This window comes from Chenopodium quinoa, unplaced genomic scaffold (assembly GCF_001683475.1).
Source record: "Chenopodium quinoa cultivar QQ74 unplaced genomic scaffold, ASM168347v1, whole genome shotgun sequence".
NCBI lineage: Eukaryota > Viridiplantae > Streptophyta > Magnoliopsida > Caryophyllales > Amaranthaceae > Chenopodium > Chenopodium quinoa.
In genome coordinates, this window is record NW_018743697.1 from 3,874,680 (window position 1) to 3,897,536 (window position 22,857).

Consider the following 22,857-nt stretch of genomic DNA (forward strand, 5'->3'; position numbering starts at 1 on the left):
CATGAAGATATATCATCTTTCGAATGGGTTTTCAAAACTTTTCTTAAATCAATGGGAAATAACGAGTCTGTGTGTTTGATTACCGATCAAGACCCTGCAATGAAAGTTGTTGTTCGTAATGTTTTTCAAACTACAGAACATAGGTTTTGTATGTGGCATATTATGAAAAAGGTGCCTGAAAAAGTAGGTCGGGGCAATTACCCAAGAAACTGATTTTTTGAAAAAACTTTGTGCATGTGTTTGGCATTTAGAGATTGAGCCAACAGAATTTGAAGAAAAGTGGAACAAAGTTATTTCAGAATTCAATTTGAACGATCATGAGTGGTTGGCTCACATGTTCAACATACGTGATATGTGGATTCTAGCGTATTTCAGAGATTTATTTTTAGGTGGCATCATGAGGACCACATCTAGATCCGAAAGTGAAAATAATTTTTTCACTATGTTCACAAATCCCTATCTAACTTTGATTGAGTTTTACATGAGGTAATATGTAAATGTCTAAATATGTTCTAATTTTAATCTTTATGTTCAAAAGTTTTTCTTTAATGCTTTAAAGTTTTTTTTTTTTAATAGTTTTACCATATTTTTCAAATCTCTTTTATTTTATAGTTTTAGGAAATAGCACTTGAGAAAAATTTTATTTTTAGAAATTTTTAAAACATAATAGAAACTTAGAAACTTTAGAACATAATAGAAAACTTTAGAACATAAATTTTATCTTAAATGTTGTAAAGTTTTAGTTTAATGTTTTAATAGTATTTAGATCATGTGTATTATTTTAATACGTTCTAATGTAATTCACTTTATGTTCTAAAGTTCTTTTCTATGTTTTAAAGTTAATTTTTATTTTCTATAGGTTTGAATGTGCATTGGATGCTCAAAGACACACTCAAAATAAAATGGATAATGATTCAAAGAATAAGCGTCCAGAGTGTAAGACTCCAATTCCTTTAGAAAAAGATGCTTCTAAGTTGTTTACAACAACAATTTTTTATGATTTTCAATATGAGCTTGAAATTGGATGTTTTAATTGTGGTGTTGAGGAGATGAAGAAGGACAATGAGATTTACATTTTCAAATTAAGGGAAGAATCTAGGAGGAGGGCTTTTGATGTTTTTTGATCCAACTACCATAGATACCAAGTGTTTTTGTAAAAAATTTGAACGTGATGGTGTGCCTTGTAGGCATATGATTTGGGTGTGGAAAGCAAGGATGTTAGAAAAAATTCCCAAGACTTACGTTTTAAATAGATGGTGTACAATGGCTTATAAGAAGCCCATTTTTGATTTAGAGGGTAATGTTTTAGAGGAATGTCATAATGCAGTAGATAAAAAGATGCTATTAAATGATTTGTGGTGTGAAATTCATGCTTGTGTGAGTTTAGTGCAAAACAATGAAGATGATCTAAGTGATCTTGTCAAAAAACTTCGAGCCATGAGAATAGATTTGGAACAGAAGAAAACGACAAATGGAAGCAACAATTTTTGTAGCAAAGTTAAAGACATTGAAATGCTTATTGGAGCTAGTTTACCTTTTGAAGTTTTGATCAAAGCTCCAAAAATTTCAAAAAACAAAGGTACAGGGGTTCATGTTCCAAATCAGGTTAATGTTCCAAATGATACCCCTATTCCAAATGATACGCATGTTCCAAATAGTGACAAGAGAATGAAGAGTGACAGAGAAAAAGCTGTTGAACAAAGTCAAAAGAAGAAAAGATTATGTAGAGCATGTGGAGAGCTTGGTCATCATGATAGTTGTAATTGTTCAAGGAAAGTCAAGTGATATTGTAAGTAAACATTTTTTTCTTATGTTCTAATTAGTAATAATTTTTAATTTATTACTAATTAGAACATAAGAAAAAAATGCATCAAATATGTTTGAATTAAATTTAATACTTTGAATTTTTAATTTAAACATTTTGTATATGTTTTAAAATGCATCAAATATGTTCTAAACTTTATAATGTGTTTATGTTCTAATTATTATTTTTTTTTCAGGTTGACTATGCTATTCGTACAACCGCATGGGACATTTTATTTATAGGAAATAGCATAAAAAAAAATTTGTGTAAATTTTTTTTTATATATTTTTTTTATTATTTTGAGAACATAATGACATATTATTTTTTGTCCAATTATTCTCTATATTCTTATGTTTACAATTATAATATAACATGATTTTATTATAACATAAGGAAAAAATATAATAGAACATAATAGAAAACTTTAGAACATAAGGGAAAACTTTAGAATATAATAGAAATACTTTAGAACATATGGATAGAAAATGTTAGAACATAACAGAAATAATTTAGAACATAATAGAAAACTTTAGAACATATGGTAAAACTTTAGAACATAATAGAAATACTTTAGAACATATGGGAAAACTTTTGAACATAAGGAAAAAATATAATAGAACATAGTAGAAATTTTTAGAACATAATAAAAACATTAGAACATAATAGAAAACTTTAGAATATAAGGGAAAAATATAATAAAACATAATAGAAATTTATAATGTGTTTATGTTCTAATTATTAATTTTTTTTTCAGGTTGATTATGCTATTCATACAACCGTATGGGACATTTTATTTTTAGGAAATAGCACATGGAAAAATTTTTGTGTAAATTTTTCTTTTATACATTTTTTTTATTATTTTGAAAACATAATGGCATATTATTTTTTGTCCAATTATTCTCTATATTCTTATTCTTATGTTTACAATTTAATATAACATGATTATATTATAACTCTTATTATTTTATTAACATAATTTTTGGCAATATTATAATATGATAATGGGGTTGGATGAGTATGAGATAACAGAATATTTTTCAAGTAATGTGAACCATTTATTTTGCGCAAATTTTGCAAGTAACAACTTAAATACTTTAGAACATTATAATAATAAATTAGAACATAATAAGAATTATTTTAGAGCATACACATGCAACTTAGAACATATTAAGAATTACTTTATATACATTAGAACACAATCAAAATAACTTGAAATTAGGTTAATGTTCCAAATGATATTAATGTTTCAAAATATACACATGTTCAAAACAGTCATGTCCATAATCATATATTTGTACAAAAAATTACTATTATATATACTTGAGATTTACACAATCAAATATCAAAATTTGTTGATTTTTGACCACTTTCTAGCCATCTTCAACACTCTTTTCCGTTCTTCATTTACTTCTGATGTTATAATCTTCCCACAATACTCCACTCGTAACCTTTTCATTTGCTCAAACTGCACAAAAAAAAATGACTTTAGAACATATACATGTAATTTAGAACATAATAAGAATTACTTTAAAACATTGACATGTAATTAGAACCTAATCATATATGTTTTGTACTTACATTATCCTTCTCTAGTCCTGAATTCCATTGTTTTTGACATTGGCCTTCATAGGATTCCGTGTGCTTCAACAGAAATACTCCACAATCATGTTTATTTCGGTTGCTTTTCTATATCATCTCAACATTTCTTGTTTCATAAGTGGAAATAATTGCACTCTTCTTATCAACTTCTTCATAAAATTCAAATGCTTCCAACTAAAAAATTAATAATATAATTAGAACATTGACATGGAATTTAGAACTCAATTACAATTATTTTAAAACATTGATATATAATTTAGGATATCATTAGAAATAATTTAGAACATTGATATGTAAATTATAACATATATATAAAATTTAAAGTACTTTAAAAGATTGACATGTAATATAAATAATTTCAAACATAATAGAAAATTATAGAACATAATAGAAATACTTTAGAATATAAGGGAAAACTTTCGAACATAATAGAAATACTTTAGAACATAATGGAAAACTTTAGAACATATGAGAAAACTTTAGAACATAAGGGAAAACTTTAGAACATAATAGAAATACTATAGAACATATGGATAGAAAATGTTAGAACATAACAAAATACTTTAGAACATAAGGGAAAACTTTAGAACATAAGGAAAAAATATAATATAACATAATAGAAAACTTTAGAACATAAGAGAAAACTTTAGAACATAATAGAAATACTTTAGAACATATGGGAAAACTTTTGAACATAATAAAAATAACTTAAAATTATGTTAATGTTCCAAATAAGGTTAATGTTCCATATGATATCAATGTTCCTAAATTTCTTTATAGCATAATAAAAAAATTATAATTAACTAAATCAAAACTTTACAACTTACCATTTTTGTAAAATCATCCCCATATTTGTCTTCTACCGAAACATTTGGTGGAAGAATCATGTTATCAATGACATCAAGAGTACCTTCCATAAAGTTGAAGCACAACAAATAATAGTGATCCGGTTAAACAGCCGGAAAGAAAACCTACGTTTAGAACATAATCAGAGACTTTAGAACATAACCAAACATGTGTTTATAACATAATCATATACTTTAAAACATTATAATAATAAATTAGAACATAATTAGAAATACTTTAGAACATTGACATGTAATTTAGAACTCAATAAAAATAAATATAACACTATATAAAGAAAAAAAAACTTACCAATTGAAAGTTGTTAAATGTTGTTACTTCGGCATTTGTCATTTCATTTCTCATTTGATGAAACAAAGCTTTTTTTCTATCTTCCCAACTTTCAGTATTTTTGATGTATTTTTCAGTGCAAAGAATGAGCTGGAAAAAAAAAATTAAAACTCAAGTAATTAGAACATTGACATATAATTAAAACAAAGACATGTAATTTAGAACATAATTAGAAATACATTATAACATTGACATGTGATTTAGAACTAAATCAGAACTACTTTAGAATATTTTTTGAAATACTTTAGAACATTGACATGTAATTTAAAATATAATGGTAAGATAATTAGAACATACATAACATTCAGTAGAGAAAAAAAATCTACTCTTCTTGTCTACACCACGCCTTTTGTTTTCACAATTTAATATGAAAGCATAAGCATCTGCAATGTTGTTGAACATGTGACTAATCCTGAAAGACTATCCATCTCATCTCTCCTAATCACCATTGCCGCTTTGTCAGCATACAAAAGTTCCCTAAAATGAGAACAAAAACTACATTAAATCAAAACAGCATTTTGAACATAAACAAAATACTTTAGAACATAAGCACATAATTTTAAACATAAGCATAGTGCTTTAGAACTAAATTTTAGAACATGACCAGAAATATTTTAGAACATAAACTATATTAATCAAAACATAATTTTGAACATTAGCATAATAGTTTAGAACATAAGCACGTAATTTTGAACATAAACATACAACTTTAGAACATAAGCATAGTACTTTAGAACATAAACTTGTAACATTTAGAACATTTACTTAGGAAAAATATAACCATCAAAATTGAATTTGATTAGAAAACGAAGATGGGAATTTCAAACATGTATTTTAAAACATAAGTTTCTACCTTAGAAGATAAATACAATATTTAGAACATAAATATATATATTTTATGACATAATCAAATACTTTTATTATAAGCGTATAAATATAGATGGATGAAATCTTACGCGTTATCTCCTTGAGCAAAAGCATACTCAGCTATCATTTTATGATCTACATTTTTGAAGAGTTTTTCATGAGTAACCATAAAAGGCGAACGCAAGTACATTAGAAGCTTATCCTTTCCTCTTTTTTTCTTTGTTTCTTCTTCTTCTTCTTCTTCTTCTTCTTCTTCTTCTTCTTCTTCTTCTTCTTCTTCTTCTTGCTTCCTATTCAATTGAATTAAAAAATAAAAACAATCAACAACTAAAATCAAATAATAATCAAACAACCGCCATAGCCTAAATCTAATTACCGTTGCTTATTCTCTTTGTTGTTCTTTTCTTCAACATGCTTCTTCTTTTCTTTTTTGGTTTTGTTGTCCTCTTCTTCTTCATTCAATGTAGGTGGATGATCTAGATCCAAAAAATTTAGAACATTAAAGGAACTTTTGACATAATAAATATAATAAATTTCCAATATACATATAACATTAATAAAGTTAAAATAAGTCAAACTTACCAACTATTGGTGAGGGCGTCAACAAATTGAAGCTTGGAGGTGAAATATCTTTATGCATCTTTTTTGGAGGAATTGGTGCCTTTGGTGTGTCATCATTCCTTTTCGTTTTCTTCTTTGTTGTACGCAAGAAAATTTTAAGCTTATTCTTTTGTCTAAACAAAATCAAAATTACTTTTAGAACATGGGCAAGTAATTTAGAACATAATTAGAAATACTTTAGAACATAAACATAAATACTTTGGAACATATTTGAAATACTTATAACAAACCCAAATCAAAACCAATATATATAACTAGAAAACACAAACCATTAATCCTATGTTAAAGTTTTACCAAATCGTCCAACATATGTTCTAAACCAAAACCAATGTATTAATTATTCCTATTATTAAGTTACATTGATTACCCTTTCTTTGCTTCAACTTTCTTTTTTGCCTCTTTTTCTCCTTCCTTCTCCTTTTGCCTTTCTCCTTCTTGCTCCTCTTGTCTTTCTCCTTCCTTCGCCTCTTGCCTTTTTTCTTGATTATTCTTTTGTCTTTGTTTTTGCTTTTCTTCTTGTTCTTGAAAATATAAAAGAAAACTTTAGAACATAAGGGGAAAATAAAATTGAACATAATAGAAAAATTTAGAACATAATAGAAAATACTTTATAATCAAAAGTACTTTAAAAGATTGACATTTTCTATAAATAATTTCAAACATATATTATAATCTTTAGAATATAATAGAGAACTTTATGTCATAATTGGAATACTTTAGAACATAAGGGAAAACTTTAGAACATAAAGAAAAAATATAATAGATCATAATAGAAAACTTTAGAACATAATAGAAAATCTTAAAACATAATAGAAATACTTTAGAACATAAGGGAAAACTTAAGAACATAAGGGAAAAATATAATAGAGCATAATAGAAAACTTTAGTTTAGAACATGATAGAAATACTTTAGATCATAACCTTTTGCCAAATCTCCTTCTTACTCCTCTTGTCTTTCTCCTTCTTGCTCCTTTTGTCTTTCTCCTTCCTTCGACTCTTGTCTTTCTTCTTTATTATCCTCTCGTTTTTTGTCATGCTTCTCTTCTTGTTCTAGAAAACATAATTATAAAACACAATATTAGATTATAATTGTATCATAAGAATTTGAGTTAGAACATTAACATAAACTTTAGAACATAAAGGAAAAAAAATATTAACATATACTGTAACTGTACATGACGTGCAATGCTATGTACTGTAACTAATATGTACCGCTATGTATTAGGATTTTTTTTTTAAAAAAAAAATTATCCCTTATAGATTCCTTTTAAATTTATATCCTTTAGTTGGATATTGTTTTTTTTTTTTTGTTTTTTTTACGGTGAATTTTTTTTTTTTTTTGTGTTTTTTTTTGTGAAGTTTTAAAAAAAAAGACTTAACCCCTTCTATTTTTTTTTCTCAGTATTTTTCTTGTTTCTATCCTACCCTGATCTCTCATTCTGCCTATCTCCTTCGCTTTTTTTTTTCGTTCATCACAATTAAAGATGGAAGCAAATTATAATTTGGGAATAACATTATTCAACAGATTTGAAGATTCTGATTTATTGGTTTTTTTAATATCAATCTCTCCGTTCATCAATCTAAAATGTTACCCTAATCAGTATTTCTAAGTATAAATTAATTGTTTTTGTTAATTTCAATCTCTCCTTCTCATTAATTTAAAACCCTGATTTATATTCAATGGCTACAATAATTTGGTAGCCATTGTAACAGATTTAATATAAACCCAAATAAAATTTCAATACTGAATAAATATCATTAAAAAAAAAGATAATCAAATTGATTAGTGCTGCTTTTCATACCTTCGATTTATTATGATTATACCTTTTGTTTTAGTTTTATTCTTCAATAGATTATTTGGCTGGTTAATCTGAGGAGCCAAAGTCTTTTAATTGAAACAACTACTCTCATCAAAAAAATAATTGAAACAACTACCTAATACGAATTATGGAGACCGAAAGGTTTACAAAGAAAAATATCTGCTTTTAATGAATTTCCTTACAATTATCACAATTATATTGGTGAAGTCCTCATCACCCCAAAAAAAGAAAAAAAAAATCAAAATTGGTGAATAATATATACGTGGGGAAGAAAATTGATATAGATTTGACATTTATAATGTCATTGATTTCCTTATACAATATAATTTTTATCTAATCTCTAGGTGTAAATTAAAAAGAAAAAAAAAATTGTATGGTGAGTATATAGATTTGATCCTTAAACCACAAATCAAAACAATAATACAATTTACCATCTCAGCTAGAGTTGAATCATGTTTTTAAAATAAAATAAATATAAAATATATTTAATTAATAGTGGTACATTGCAGTACGTTGCTTTAGTGGTACATAACGATACACGTCGTTTACTGTAGAATTTTCGATATATATATATATATATATATATATAAACAAAAAATATTAAATCATAAAAAAAATAAAGAAAAAACTTGAATTTGATGTAATGAATATCTGTTACAGTGAGTGATGGGAACCTCGCTAATCATTGGAGCAGGAAATCAACTATAAGAAACCATATCAACTCTCCGATTGATCAAAACCCACAAAATTTCCAATGGAAATCTGCAAATATCTCCGGTTTCAACCTAACGCTGCCGAATTAAAACCCAAAAACATTAGTACGCAACGCTGACGTCATCACTTTGGCATTGTGGTGGCGAATTACGGTGGCTGGTAAAGTGTAAAAATGGTTGTTTGAAATCTGGATAAGAAACATGGGTATCGAACAGCTATAATTTAGGGCTCATTTATAATTTTGGGCTATAACATGGGTATAGAAAGGGAATAAACACATAAAGTATATAAGGGCAATTGGTATTATGCCCAATACGCGTCCAACAAACGGAGCCCAGACAAACAATCCACGCCCAACTATTGAAACCCAGACGCTAACCACACCCAACACACGTGATTCGATTTTTTTTATAAGAAAAAATAACTGTTCTGAATAAAACAACCATTTTATTTTTTTAATCATTTTAAAAATATTCTCTCTCCTCTCATAAATTATAAACTTCCTTCAATTAATTCATTTGCATTTCTCTCTCCTCTTTTCAATTTTCTCACTCATCTCTTCAATTTTCTCTCTCTAAAAACTGATAGTTTTCCATGGCGAACGATGAAGAACAACTAAAAACAACACTTAAATTACTTTAATTTTGATACGATTTCGTTAAATTTTTTAAAATAATTGTCGTTTTGATTTTTTTCTTTCAATTTTATTTTTTTAATTTTTTTTTGCTAGAAAATCAAAAGTATCTACTCCTATTGAAGAGGATGAAGATGATATGTAAGTAATTTATTATTTAAATTCACAATTTGAAAATTTTAAAATTGAATACTAATTTGAACCATAACTTTTTGAACAGGACATTAAGCAAAATGTTCAAAGTCAAAACACCAAAAAAGAAGAAATTAGAAGATATATCTAAGTCAAGTCAAATTGTTGATAAAAAAATATTGGAAGAATTAGACAAAGAAATTTCAGAAAGTCCAACAAACATGTATATTTTGGGTTATATATTTCTTGATTAATGTTCATATACGTTGTTTGGTTTGAAATATAATTTATGTTTGTACAACACAAAATAAACCACTGAACATCGCTTATAAACAACTGAACAACCCACAACAAGAAAAAAACACTAAACATCCCCCACTTCAATTTACGTTGGTATATGTTCTATTTAATATTGTGTTGAACACCCTTAAGAAACTTTTGAACAAAAAACATTAAACAGCCTCCACTTCAATTTATGTTCATATATGTTTTATTTACTATGATATTCAATTTGCTTTACATTCATATATTTGTTTCAAATGTTAATGATATTGTTATTTTTTTTATTAATAGTCCAACTACTGGAATGCACCCACTTACATTTGAAATGCCCCCACTTACATCTAAACAGCACCCTGAAAAATCTGATCAACCCTCACAATCCCCTACAAATTCTGAACCACCAAAAACTTCTGAACAATCACAAATTTCTAAACCCTCTTCAAAACCTTCTGCACAACCTCCAAAAACTTCTGAACAACAGATTCTCCCTGTAACAGAAGAACCCCCTGCGAGAGAAAAACAACCAGAAAACACTAAACTCACTTCAAAACCTTCTTAACAACATCCAAAAACTTCTGAACCAAAGATGCCCATTGAAACAGAAAAAACCCATAAGAAAGAGAAGCCACCAGAAACTTCTGCACTACCTTTAGAAAATTTTGAACAACTTTCAAAAACTTCTATACCACCCACTCCAGAAACTTCTGTTCGACCTTCAAAAACTTCTGTTCCACCTCCAGAAACTTTTGTACAAGCACCATAAAGTTCTGTACAAGCACCATAAAGTTCTATACCACCTTCAAAAACTTCTGAACTTAGTGGAGGCAATGCTAACAATGCAATTGTGCCCATATAATTCATGTTTGATGTTCATATATATATATATATATATATAATAATAATAATAATAATAATAATAATAATAATAATAATAATAATAATAATAATTTGTGTATAAGCATAACATAAATAATAAATATTTATAAAGTAAAAAGTTCCCTCTAGGTTTTCCTTGGGAGGGTTTTGTTCTAGTTTTTACTAGGGTTTCCTTTTCTTGAGGATTTTTCTCGAATTTTCGAGTTTTAATCTCAGTTTTTGTGCCTTTCGTTGTGCTAATCATTGATTATGGAAAATTAAGAAATAAACCTTTCGTTAATTGGTTCGAATAATGATGATGAAGCTATTGCTGCTTTATCGAAGGAGGGAGATACTGAAGAGGCAATTGAGTGGGATGATAATGGACAAGAGGATGAGGATGCCCGGATTGAACTTGCGTTGGTAGGGAAAATCTGGACAAACCGCAACGTTAATGTTAACGCATTCATAACAACAATGAAAGATGTTTGGCAACCTAAGCATGGAGTCGAGATATCGAACATTGGCAAAAACATGTTCATGTTCCAATTTCACCATTGGAGGGATAAGTATAAGGTGTTGGAAGATCAACCTTGGCACTTTGATAGACATGCCCTGGTTCTTGGCGAGACGAATGATTCGACTAAGCCCTCTGATATACCCTTGCACGCTCTCCCTATGTGGGTAAGGGTTTATAACCTCCCATTAAAAGGGCGTTTAAACCTAAGCAATGTGGAGAAGATCGGAAATAAATTGGGAACCTTTGTGAAGATGGACAATGCTGCTCAAGTGGGAATTGATAAGTCAATTCGAATTCGTGTCCTTATTGATGTTCGCAAGCCCTTAGTCAAGTCTGTCAGATTGAAGATGCGAGGAGGTCTTGAGGAAAGCTTTGATGTGAGGTATGAAAAACCCCCTATTTTCTGCTTTTATTGTGGTAGAATGGGTCATGGTGTGAAGGAATGTGAGGAGTGTAGGGAGATAGATGAACCTGAGGTCTCTTATGGGTCTTGGTTGAAAGCCTCCCCATGGAAGTATAATGCTGCTTATAAGAAGAGTGATGGTGGGCAGGAGGGTGTTAGTTGTGCTAGACCATTGTTCATTACCAAACCTAAGCAACCTGTCGATAAAAATACTACACGCACTCATGTTCATGAAGTTGTTAGCAGGCTTGAAGGTGTTGGATTAAACAGTGGAAAGCATGATAATAAAATTGTGCAACAAAAATCTGATGAATTTTTCACATTTACTAGTGGTGAAAAGGATGAAATTCTGCTGTCAACTGTCACAGCTAAGGGCTCGAATAATAGTACAAAGAAATCTCAAGGGAAGGGATGGAAACGAAACCCAAGAGATGGTGATCATAGCATGTCTACTGACTTGAAAATTGCAGGAGAAAAAAGAAGGGAGAGGAGTGAGGAATTGAGCACGGATGACTTGATGGATGCTGATATTAATGATAGAAGCAAAAAGAGAACCCACGTCTCCAATTCTGACCATGTGGCGAGCCCCACACAATGGGCTCTCGGTGACAAATGAGTTACATTTTATCATGGAACTGTAGGGGCCTGGGGAGCACCTCTGCAGTCAATGCCTTGAAACGAGTTGTGTTTCTTGAGAGCCCCCAACTGCTTTTTCTTTCGGAGACTAGATTGAAGAAGCATGAATTAGAAAAAGTAAAGAACAAGCTGAAATTTAATGCTGCTCTTACCGTGGAGTGTGTTGGTGAAGGGAGGAAAAGAAGTGGAGGCCTTGCTCTTTTGTGGAAAAATACTTTAGATGTTGCCATCCTTTCCTTCTCACAAAATCACATTGATGCTTGGGTTAACTCTCACACTCATGAAGGATGGAGATTCACAGGTATTTATGGTCACCCCGAGGACGAAAATAAATATAAGACGGGTATGCTGCTGAAGAACTTGATGGACTTCACTGATGATCCGTGGTGTTGCGGTGGGGACTTCAATCTCATGTTACTTTCAAGTGAGAAGCAAGGTGGTCGTGCCTTTAATAATGAAGAAGCTGAAATTTTGAGAGATGCTATTCAGTTCTGCCAGTTGGAGGATATGGGGTACATGGGACATGATTTTACATGGACCAACAATAGAGGAGGCAGTGAGAATGTACAAGAGAGATTGGACCGGTTTTTTGCTAACCAAGCTTGGAAGAATAATTTCCCGGGCTCTTTTGTTACTCATCTTTCCAAGAGGCGCTCTGACCATCTTCCCATTTTACTTTGTGTGAAGGAAGCCCTTAGTACTCCAAAGAAGAAGAAGAAGAAGAAGGTTCAGCTTTACCGGTTTGAGGAGATGTGGTTTCGGGATGAGAATTGTGCCGAGATTGTTAGTCATGCGTGGGAAAGGGGTGGTGATATATGCTCAAAAATTGCTTTTACCTCGGAAAATTTGAGTGCTTGGAGTAGGGAGAAATTTGGGGATTTTGTGAAGGAATTAAAAGACTGTCAAGCAAGGATGGAGTATCTTATGAGTGAGGTTCAATCTGATGAGGTTATAGCCCAAATGAGAGCGTTGGATGATCGTATGGATGAATTGGAACGCCGTGAGGAGTTGTATTGGAAGCAGAGGAGCCGTCAAGAGTGGTTAAAAAATGGGGACAAAAACACAACTTTTTTCCACACTAAGGCTAAGCAAAGAGCGGAGAGAAATAATATAAATGCAATTTCCGATGAGGCCGGTAATGTTTATAAAGATGAAGAGCAAATTTCGGCTATTTTTGTGGATTACTTCACTGATCTTTTTGCCTCGAATAGCCACATTGAAGTAGAACCGGTCATTGCCAAAGTAGAGGAAAAGGTGACAGATAGACAGCGTACTACTCTTGCTGCCCCGTTCACCGCCGATGAGGTCCGTGTTACTCTCTTCCAGATGCACCCCACCAAAGCGCCTGGTCCCGATGGTATGTCAGCTATCTTTTTCCAGAAATTTTGGGAGATAGTTGGTGTTGATGTTGTTGGGAAAGTACTTGATATTCTTAATAATGGTGGTACCATAGGTTCGATTAATCAGACTCACATTGTGCTTATCCCGAAAAAGAAATTATGTGTGTCTCCTGTTGATTATAGGCCTATCAGTTTGTGTAATGTATTATACAAAATTGTCACTAAGGTGCTTGCAAATAGGTTGAAATTGGTTCTCCCTTCAATTATTCATGAGTCACAGAGTGGATTTGTTCCGGGTCGATTAATCACAGATAATGTGTTGGTTGCTTATGAGTGCTTTCATTACCTCCGGAAGAAGAAAAAAGGGAAAAAAGGGTACTTGGGCTTGAAACTTGATATGAGCAAAGCCTACGATCGGGTGGAATGGAGTTTTTTGGAGAAAATAATGCTGAAATTGGGCTTACCGATTAACTATGTGGTCTTGGTTATGAATTGTGTTACGACTGCTTCTTTTGATATCCTTGTGAACGGTCAACCTTCGAAATCCTTTAAGCCTAGCCGGGGGCTAAGGCAAGGTGATCCACTATCACCTTTCCTTTTTATTATGTGTGCGGAAGGTTTATCTGCTCTGATTAGGGATGCTGAAAATAGGAGACTTATCCATGGGGTTAAAATTGGTCGGAATGTCAATCCGATTTCTCATTTATTTTTTGCAGATGATAGTCTTTTGTTTGTGCGGGCAAATGAAGAAGAGGTGGAAAATGTGCTTGGAATTCTTTCAACCTACGAAGTTGCTTCTGGTCAGAAACTGAATATGGATAAATCTGAGGTGTCCTTTAGCCGAAACATTGAGCAAGAATGGAAAAATATTCTTCAGATGAAGTTATCTTTTAAGGCAGTCGAGGGTCACGATAAATATTTAGGGCTCCCAACATATATTGGTAGCTCTAAAAAACAGGTTTTTCAAAACATTCAGGATCGTATCTGGAAAAAATTGAAGGGTTGGAAAGAAATTTTTTTATCTCAAGCCGGGAGGGAAGTTTTAATTAAGTCAATAGCTCAAGCGATCCCTACTTATTCTATGCAATGTTTCACCATCCCGGTGAGCATACTCAATGAAGTTGAAAGATTGTGCCGGAATTTCTTTTGGGGTCAAAAAGGGGAAGAACGGAAGATGAGCTGGGTGGCTTGGGATAAGTTGTATGTTCCAAAAAGTCAAGGTGGCCTTGGGTTCCGCAATATGAGAGCTTTTAATAGAGCCCTTCTCGCAAAGCAGGCTTGGCGAATTCTTACCAAGGAGGACTCGTTAATGTCAAAGGTCCTCAAAGGCAAGTACTTTCCTAACTCTTCCTTTATGGATGCGAAAATTGCATCACATTCGAGCTATACATGGAGATCGATTATGAGTGCAAGGGATGTGCTTTTAAAAGGTATTAGGAAGAATGTGGGAAATGGTGCTACTATTGATGTTTGGAAGGATCCTTGGGTGCCTAGTCTTCCGAATTTTCGTGTAGTGAGCAGAAGGAACTCAAATGATGATAATCCATCCACTGTCCGTGACCTGATGGTTGATAGAAGCTGGAATTTGGTTGTTCTGAACTCTAACTTTTCAGCTCTTGAAGTGAAGGAAATTGTCAACATCCCAATTCCCTTATTTGATAGCTCAGATTCGTGGTCTTGGCATTGGTCAAAAAATGGATGCTTTTCTGTGAAGTCTGCTTACAACTTGTTGAGTATGGAGCATGCTCAATCGAAAGCCTCCAATTCCAATCCCCCAATTGCTTTTGACTGGAAGTGCATCTGGAATTCAGACCTCCCCCCAAAGATTAAAAATTTCTGCTGGCGCGCAATCAGGGGAGCCCTTGCTGCTCGTGTTTCTCTGCTACATAGAGGTATGAGTGTTGATTCTGTTTGTCCTATGTGTGGGGATGCTCAAGAGACTATCTTGCATATGTTGGTGTTTTGTGAGGAGGCAAATCTTTTGTGGTACCTATCTCCTTTGCGTCTGGAAGTTAGGAAGTATAATGGCAGCACTTTTGCGGAGTGGTGTGGTGGGGTGCGCTTGATTTTCAAGGATCACTCGTGGTGGAATGTCTTCTGGAGCACTTTGTGGGGTGTGTGGCTGCGTAGAACTGACTGGATTTTCGCAGGGAAGAAGAGAGAGATAACTGAAGTACTACACAAAGCAATTAGCATTGTTGGTGAGTTTGATTCTGCAAATGATCATGGTTGCAGCCACTCTGTTTCTGAACCCCTGGAGTGCAAATGGAAATCTCCTCCTGAGGGAGTTATAAAAGTGAATTCTGATGCGGCTATCTTTAAGTCGAGAATGGTGGGGCTTGGAGGGGTTATGCGTGATAGTGTGGGGGATGTTGTTGCTGCTACGTGTTTGCAGGTTGCAGGAAGCTTCGATGTGGATGTGGTGGAGGCAATGGCAATGCGGCATGCTTTAGTAATTGCAATGGAGTCTGGCTTTTTGAGAGTGTGCCTCGAGACGGACAATATCAAGCTCCATTATGGCTTGAGTAAGCAGAAGGAAGATCTTACTGCCTTTGGTTTAATTACCAAGGATATTCTTAAGCTTGCTAATTCTTGCCATGAATGCTCATTTGCTTTTGTGAAGAGAACAGGAAATCAGGTTGCTCATAGTCTTGCTAAGCTTAGTAGTAAGTTTGTTTCTCTTAGAGTTTGGTTGGAAGAGTATCCCATTGAGATACATGAGGTTGTAATGGCTGATTTAGGCCTTTCTTCTACTTAATATTATTCTCATCTCTTCCCATCAAAAAAAAAAATTTGTGTATAAATTATATTAAGTATTTTGGTATGATGAAATAATAATTTGTTTGGATGTTGTGTGTTTCCTTATTTTGTTGTTTAATATTTAATAATAAACAGACCAACTACTGCACACCCTCAAAAAACTTTTAAACAACACAATATAACCACTGAACATCCCCCCAAAGAACAGTGAACAACCCCCACTTCAATATTTGTGTTCAAATATTTTATGTTTCATGTTCATATTAATTATTATTTATGATCATATAGCTTATGCTTTATGAAGTTCAAATTTGTTTGGGTGTTCATTGTTTTTCATTATGTTGTTTATTTTTTATTAACAGTCCAAAGACATCTGAACTACCCCCACAAACATCTGAACTACCCCCACAAACATCTGAACTACCACCACAAACATTTGAACTGCCACAACAAACATCTGCTTAGCCCTCGAAAACATCTTAATAGCAACCAGAAGCCATAGAAAATCCCCCAAAAGAAATTAAAAAAGCCCTTTGAAACTTCTGAGAAGCAAAACTTTTGATAAGCCACTAGAAGAAACAGAAAAGCCCCCCTGAAACTTCTGATATGCCACTAGAAGAAACAGACTAGCCCTCTGAAACTTCTGATAAGGTATCAGAATCAAGTGAAAAGCCAACAAAGTCATTTGTTCTTATGCTAATGCACATTGCTCTTATTATCATGGTTCTTCATTCATTTATCATATTCATTTTCAATATAATAAATACATACCTATAGGTTTATTATCATGGTTCTTCATTCATTTTAAATTTCTTATTATTAGTTGATTTTTATTATTTTGTACTTAATATTTATTTGTCATTTACATGTTGTATGCCAGATTCTATGTTATTATTTTACATATTTTAACGTATGAGTTTGCTTATAAATCTTTCACCTCATACAAACCAGCTATCAACATATATAGTAATGTATTACCACTTTCGTTCTTTATTTGAAGCTATTAGCCTATTATACACGGACTTATTACTATCTCGATGAGAAAAAAAGCTATAATACAGGTATAGTACTATGTCCATTGATCATATGCTCTTAATAACTAATAAGAATATACGTCTATTATGTTCATTTTTAAAAAAAAATAGTGTTCAATTTATGAAAGTAGAATGTTCAAACTTAATACTCCATACTTCGTATCCACTTGTATAAAATTACTTAGCACTCGTATATAGAATGAATATATGTTCAAAACCAATGTAACATATAGGTTCATATATCTAATTAATAACAAAATATATAACAAATTCTTAACCACTTATTTAAAAAAAAAACAATTTTTTTTAAGCAAATGCAAAATATATATGTATGTTCATAAATAACATATGTTCATGAAATTACGTTAGAAGTTCAAATCAAAAAGCATAACCATTATAGCTCAAAAGGCTTCTTTATCAGTTCTGACTTGTTTCTGTACTGAGTTAGAATAGATTTATTCTTTATTCACTGAAAAATATAATTAAAAATATATGTTAATAACCAATCTGTATAATTAAGATGTTCATAATTCCTAAATATATGTTCAGAATTATAATTAAGATGTACTGTTCATAATGTTCATAGATCTAAAGAAATGTTCATAAGAAATGTATAGCATGTTCAGAATTATAATTAAGATGTTCAAAATTCCAAAATATATACCGGTAAAAATTTATTTACATAGGATACGTATCATATGTTCAAATTTTTAACAAAAATGTTCAAAATTACCAAAATATAAACGAATACAAGAATGTTCATAATAAAATGAGAAAATGATCGATTCTATACACATGAACTAAATAAAAGGGGTTCATGTATTGAAAATTATATGAATGTGCGTGATTGTTTGATTTTTTTTTTACGGGATGCGTGATTGTTTAATTGATACCAAGCTAAGTTGATTTTTCTTTTATCAAGTTAACCAAAGTAAGTCAGATATGACTATATGAGGATATACATTAACAACTTTATTACTTTCTCTCTCCAAGTTAGGCAACATTCACCATGAATGAAGCTCCACATACTCTGCAAGTTAGATATACTTTTCCTAATTAATTTCTTCCTAAATTAATCTCCTCATATAGCTAAAATCCACCGCCACCTATTTCGCCTCAACTACTCCGTCGAACCATCATCATCTTCTCCGGGACAAAACCAGTCAAATATTAAATTAAATGCAAGATTTTTCCTCTCGATCCTATCTCATTAGTCGAATTGACTTTTATAATGAAGGTAATTCCAGGAGAATTCCAGCCAAATTCAATCAAAACAGAGGAATAAACAATGGTGATAACCGCATTCAATATACGAAGAGAGAAAGATAGAGGAGAGAAAAATTATGTATGATGATTTAAAATCAGGTAAGTTTAAGAGGAAAATTGAAGAAAAGGAATTGAGAAATTAGAAAATAATTGAAAAAGGAAAGAACACATGAAATAGAAAAGGGAAGAACGTTGAGAATTTGAAAGAAGAAAGCTACAGCTGGCAACTACTAATTACGTGGCATCAACTCATTGGTGGTGCACACAATTTAAGGTGCACCATGGTGCATATTATAATTTGCACGGCTATAATTTTGGGCTCATTGGCCGCAAATTTTTACCTACAACCCCCTTTAGACAATGCTGCCTACTCCCCCCAATTATACTACATCGTTTTACCTGTTTATGCTTTTCAGGTTTTTTTTTAATCTTATCTTATCTTATCTTATCTCTCAAGTCATTTATATATATGATTCAAAACCTATTTTTCTGTTTTACGCTTTTTTTTTATTTTTTTTGCATTTTCTCTCTCTTCTTCAACATTATTTCTCTTTCAATCACTTTTTTTCCTCCTATTTATGGATGAATCATTGATTGGAGCTGTTGATTGTGATAATGAAGTGCTACATTCTTCAATTGTCGAATTTGATCGTGATTGTGAAGTTATTTTGTCTCTGATTGGAGTTGTTTAATTTGATCAATTTTGTCTCTGATTTCGACTAATGCTTGCTGGTCAATTGTTTGATTCAATTTTGTTAGCTGTTTGTTTTAAATTATTTGCTGATTTTATTCGATTTTTCAAGTTTTTTTTAATCAATTTAGCCTTTGTTTAATTTAGTTCAATTTGGTTTAGTGTTATAATTCAAGTGAATTGAAGTTTTTATTTTAATAAATTTTGTCTCTTATTTCGATTAGTATGATTTATGATTCAAGTTTGTTTGCTGTTTTTAGTTTAATGATTGCTGATTGTGATTTGTTTTCTGTGATTGATTATATTTTTTTTATATACGTTTTCGTGTTTTTTTTAGTAGTTTTACAATTTTGATCAATTTCATAATTCTAAATGTTCATTATGATTCAAACTAATGTTCTGTTATAGATGTTTTAATTATATTTTAAATATTTAGTACTTTATTTTATTTTATTATTTTGATCAAATTGATAATGCTAAATGATCATTTATATATGTACTGTTTTGTATTTGTACATATCTGTCATTGATTATGTTCATTTTAAAAACTTATGCAGCGGGTGCTAGTGATGAAATTTTGTATGAAAAAGCAACTAAATCAGAGTTACTTTTTACATATTTTAATTCTGAACAAGAAATTTATGGCAGGTACAATGAATATGCTTTTAAGAAAGAATTTAGTATTGTCCAAGTGTATGCTCCAATAAAAGGCCAAGTTCATTCAAGTGCTCCAAGTGATGTCCAAATTTCTTTAAGTGTGCCAAGAAAAAAAGGTTCAATTACGTCCAAGTGTTCCAATAAATTTTCAAGTTCCTCCAAGTATTCCAAGAGATGTTCAAAGTGTTCAACGTGGTAGCTAATCAACATATTTTTTCTAAGTATGATAGGTTGTTAGCTTTTTCTTTTTTACACTAATGTAGCGAATAGGTTGGCAAATAATAATAAGTAAGAATTTGGATTGAAACAACATATATTTGTTCCAGCTTAATTTTTTTTTTTGATAAGTAATATGTAACTGGACATGTTTTGTTTTGACACTGAACATTTGTCTTTTTGGTTATGAACATTTTATTGTATTTTGTTATAACTGTTACGTAATTGAACATATAACTTCTTGATATATATATATATATATATATATATATGAATATTAATGTACTTGATCATTTAGAAATCCATAAATGATCAAATAACCGAAAGAATAATATTTATAGTAATATAAGCTTCCATAAATCTTCTTGCTCCTTTTCTATTGCCTCTAGCTTCCGTTTAATCCAAATAGCATCTGTTTCGGGGTTTTTGATGTGTCCTGCGGGAGAGTTACAATTCCAAGAATGCCCTTCGACGCCTGTGCCTGCAAAATCACGAAGACTCCTGGGGGTAGGAGCTCCGCCTCCGACGATCAAGTTAGTAAAGATACGGGAGGTAGAATGCACGTAATGTAGGAGTTACTTCTCGCGTAATGGGAGAATTCCGCAATTAATATTGCTCGGGGTAAGTGTTTTTCTCTTTGAGGAGTATTCAATGTGAACTACAAATGTTCCAGCCCCCATTAATGAGGGTCCTTCCACTATTTATAGTGGGGAAGGGATGGTTTCCCTTTTAGGGTTTAGAGGACACGTGTCAGCAGAGGATTGGAGCCCTGCTGACCAACGGCTGGATGCCACGTGTCACTAGGCCATTGGGCCACGTGTTTAGGGTATTTTTACCCCAAACATTTGCCCCTCACTGGTGCTGACGTGGCAGGGTGCCACGTGGCGCCGGTGAAAGTTTTTTTTTTTTTTTTTTTACAACTCTTCAGATTCCTTTTGAAGGATGGAAAAGCAGAAGGCGAAGAGTCACGACTTTTCACCTTCTTGGACATTCTATAAATAGGAGAAGATGTCCCCCGAGCTCTCATTTACAAACTTTGCCAAATTTCTGAAAATTTGAGAGCAGCCGGCAATTTGAGAGTTGAGAGCATTCGGAGTTGAGATTCGTTGAGAGCAACCGGTCTACATACCGTCTGGGTCGTTGCAAGCTAGCCAAAGGTTTTCTAGAGGGTAATCAGAGAAACCCAGCCGGATTTTGAACCGCCTGCGTCTTCGCAAGCATCCCAGAGAATTTCCAGATTTTCTTCTAGGTACCGTCTCTATTCTTTCTAGCTTTTTCATGTATTTCCGTTTGAGTCTTTTACTCGCATTTTTGTTCATTGGTCCCATAAGTAGATGGACCCCTTATACCCATACCCGGAACCTAGCTGTGAACTCAGCCGGTTTATTAGTACGGCTGAGTCTAGAACTGGGTCTGCCGCCTCTGTTCTTTGGGACAACCCTTTTTCAACACCCATATCGACCGACTCTGTGTCTGTGCAGGACACAATGGCCAGAATCCGGTCTACTGCCAGAGATCCCAACTACAGAAGTGGGAGCTCAGATGAGCAGCCGCCTGAGGTCCCAGATTCAGGCGGTGAAGTAGAGCATGGAGAGGTAGAGCAGAGAGGCTCACCCGGGGGCGCTCCTAGCACCCCGGGTGATAGCATTTTAAACGAAGAGAGTGCTCCCCTCCAGGAGACCAGAGAGCAGGTAGGCTCTGATAAGGAGGTCTCCAACTCCCCAGCCGGCTCTGATGCCGGTCACGTTCAAAGTAGCAGTAGCAGCTACTTAACCGAATCTGAGGATAGCGAGGAGGCGGAGAGCCCTTCTTGGGATAATAGGAACGATCCTCTCATGATCGCCGTCTCCTCTAAGGACCGCGAGCTCATGCGGGCTGCGCTGCCAGATTTTATCAAACGGCGGCCGCTGGGGGGTGACTATACAATAAAAGTCCCGGCTGCTCTGGGAACAATATGGTGGGAGGATGGACAACCGAACGCGAACGCTTGGTTCGGGTGCTACGAGGCGGCCTTCGTGGCCGGAGTCCGCTTCCCTCTCCACGACACAATAAAAGCCATACTTAGGGGGTATGGCCTAGGTCTCTGGCAATTAACCCCCAACTCATGGGTAAATATTTTAGGGTATATCGCCGCCTGCGAGATGCAGGGCCTCAACCCCGGCTGGGAGGCGTTTTCCCACATGCATTACTTGAGTAGGAGCCCAGGCGGCTGGAGAGCCTGGTATACCTTGACCACCCAGCCCAAATACCTCATGACCTTGGACAAGCCATCCAAATGGTCGGACTGGAAGCACCGGTTCTACTTGGTTAAGGCCCCAACTACGGCAGAGAACAGAGAATTCCGGATCTACAACCGGAAACCAGAACTCTTGGGGACCAAGTGCTGCCTGCCCCCTGTCCCGGAGGATGATAGAGAGACCATCCTTGACTCCGGGTTTTTTGAGTTAGTTCCTGACACCCTCTCATCCGGAGAGATAGTAAGGGTACCTAGAAACTGGGTGCCCAAACATGAATTTTTTAGGGACGAATGCTTCTTGTCCGCTTGTGGTCTAAGCAGCATGTTTAAAAAACGTATGTATTCAGAACTCAGCCGGTTTTTTTGGAACCGGATGCTTTTATTTCCTTGCTTATTTATTATTCTAACCGTGTGCCTTCCTCTGCAGAAGAAGCCAAGAAAATGCTGCCCACCGAGAAGACACCGGCTAGGTCGGCTGCCGACATCCGGAAAGCCAATCTCGAGAAAAAACTTGCTGCCCAGGCGGCGAAGAAGGTATAACCGTCTGATCCTTCTCGTTTATTTCAATCCTTTTAT

General features: G+C 33.2%; 1 protein-coding gene across 1 annotated transcript; it reads left to right on the top strand.

Annotated features, from left to right (window-relative positions):
• Positions 1 to 1,263: 1,263 nt before the first annotated feature.
• On the top strand, positions 1,264 to 1,785 carry LOC110684497. Its single transcript, XM_021860952.1, has one exon. It carries the CDS (start codon positions 1,264 to 1,266, stop codon positions 1,783 to 1,785), a length of 522 nt encoding a protein of 173 aa, XP_021716644.1.
• The last annotated feature ends 21,072 nt before the right edge of the window (positions 1,786 to 22,857 follow it).

Coding starts and splice junctions, on each gene's coding strand:
- LOC110684497 (XM_021860952.1), top strand. CDS start 1,264: ATGGCTTATAAGAAGCCCATTTTTGATTTAGAGGGTAATGTTTTAGAG.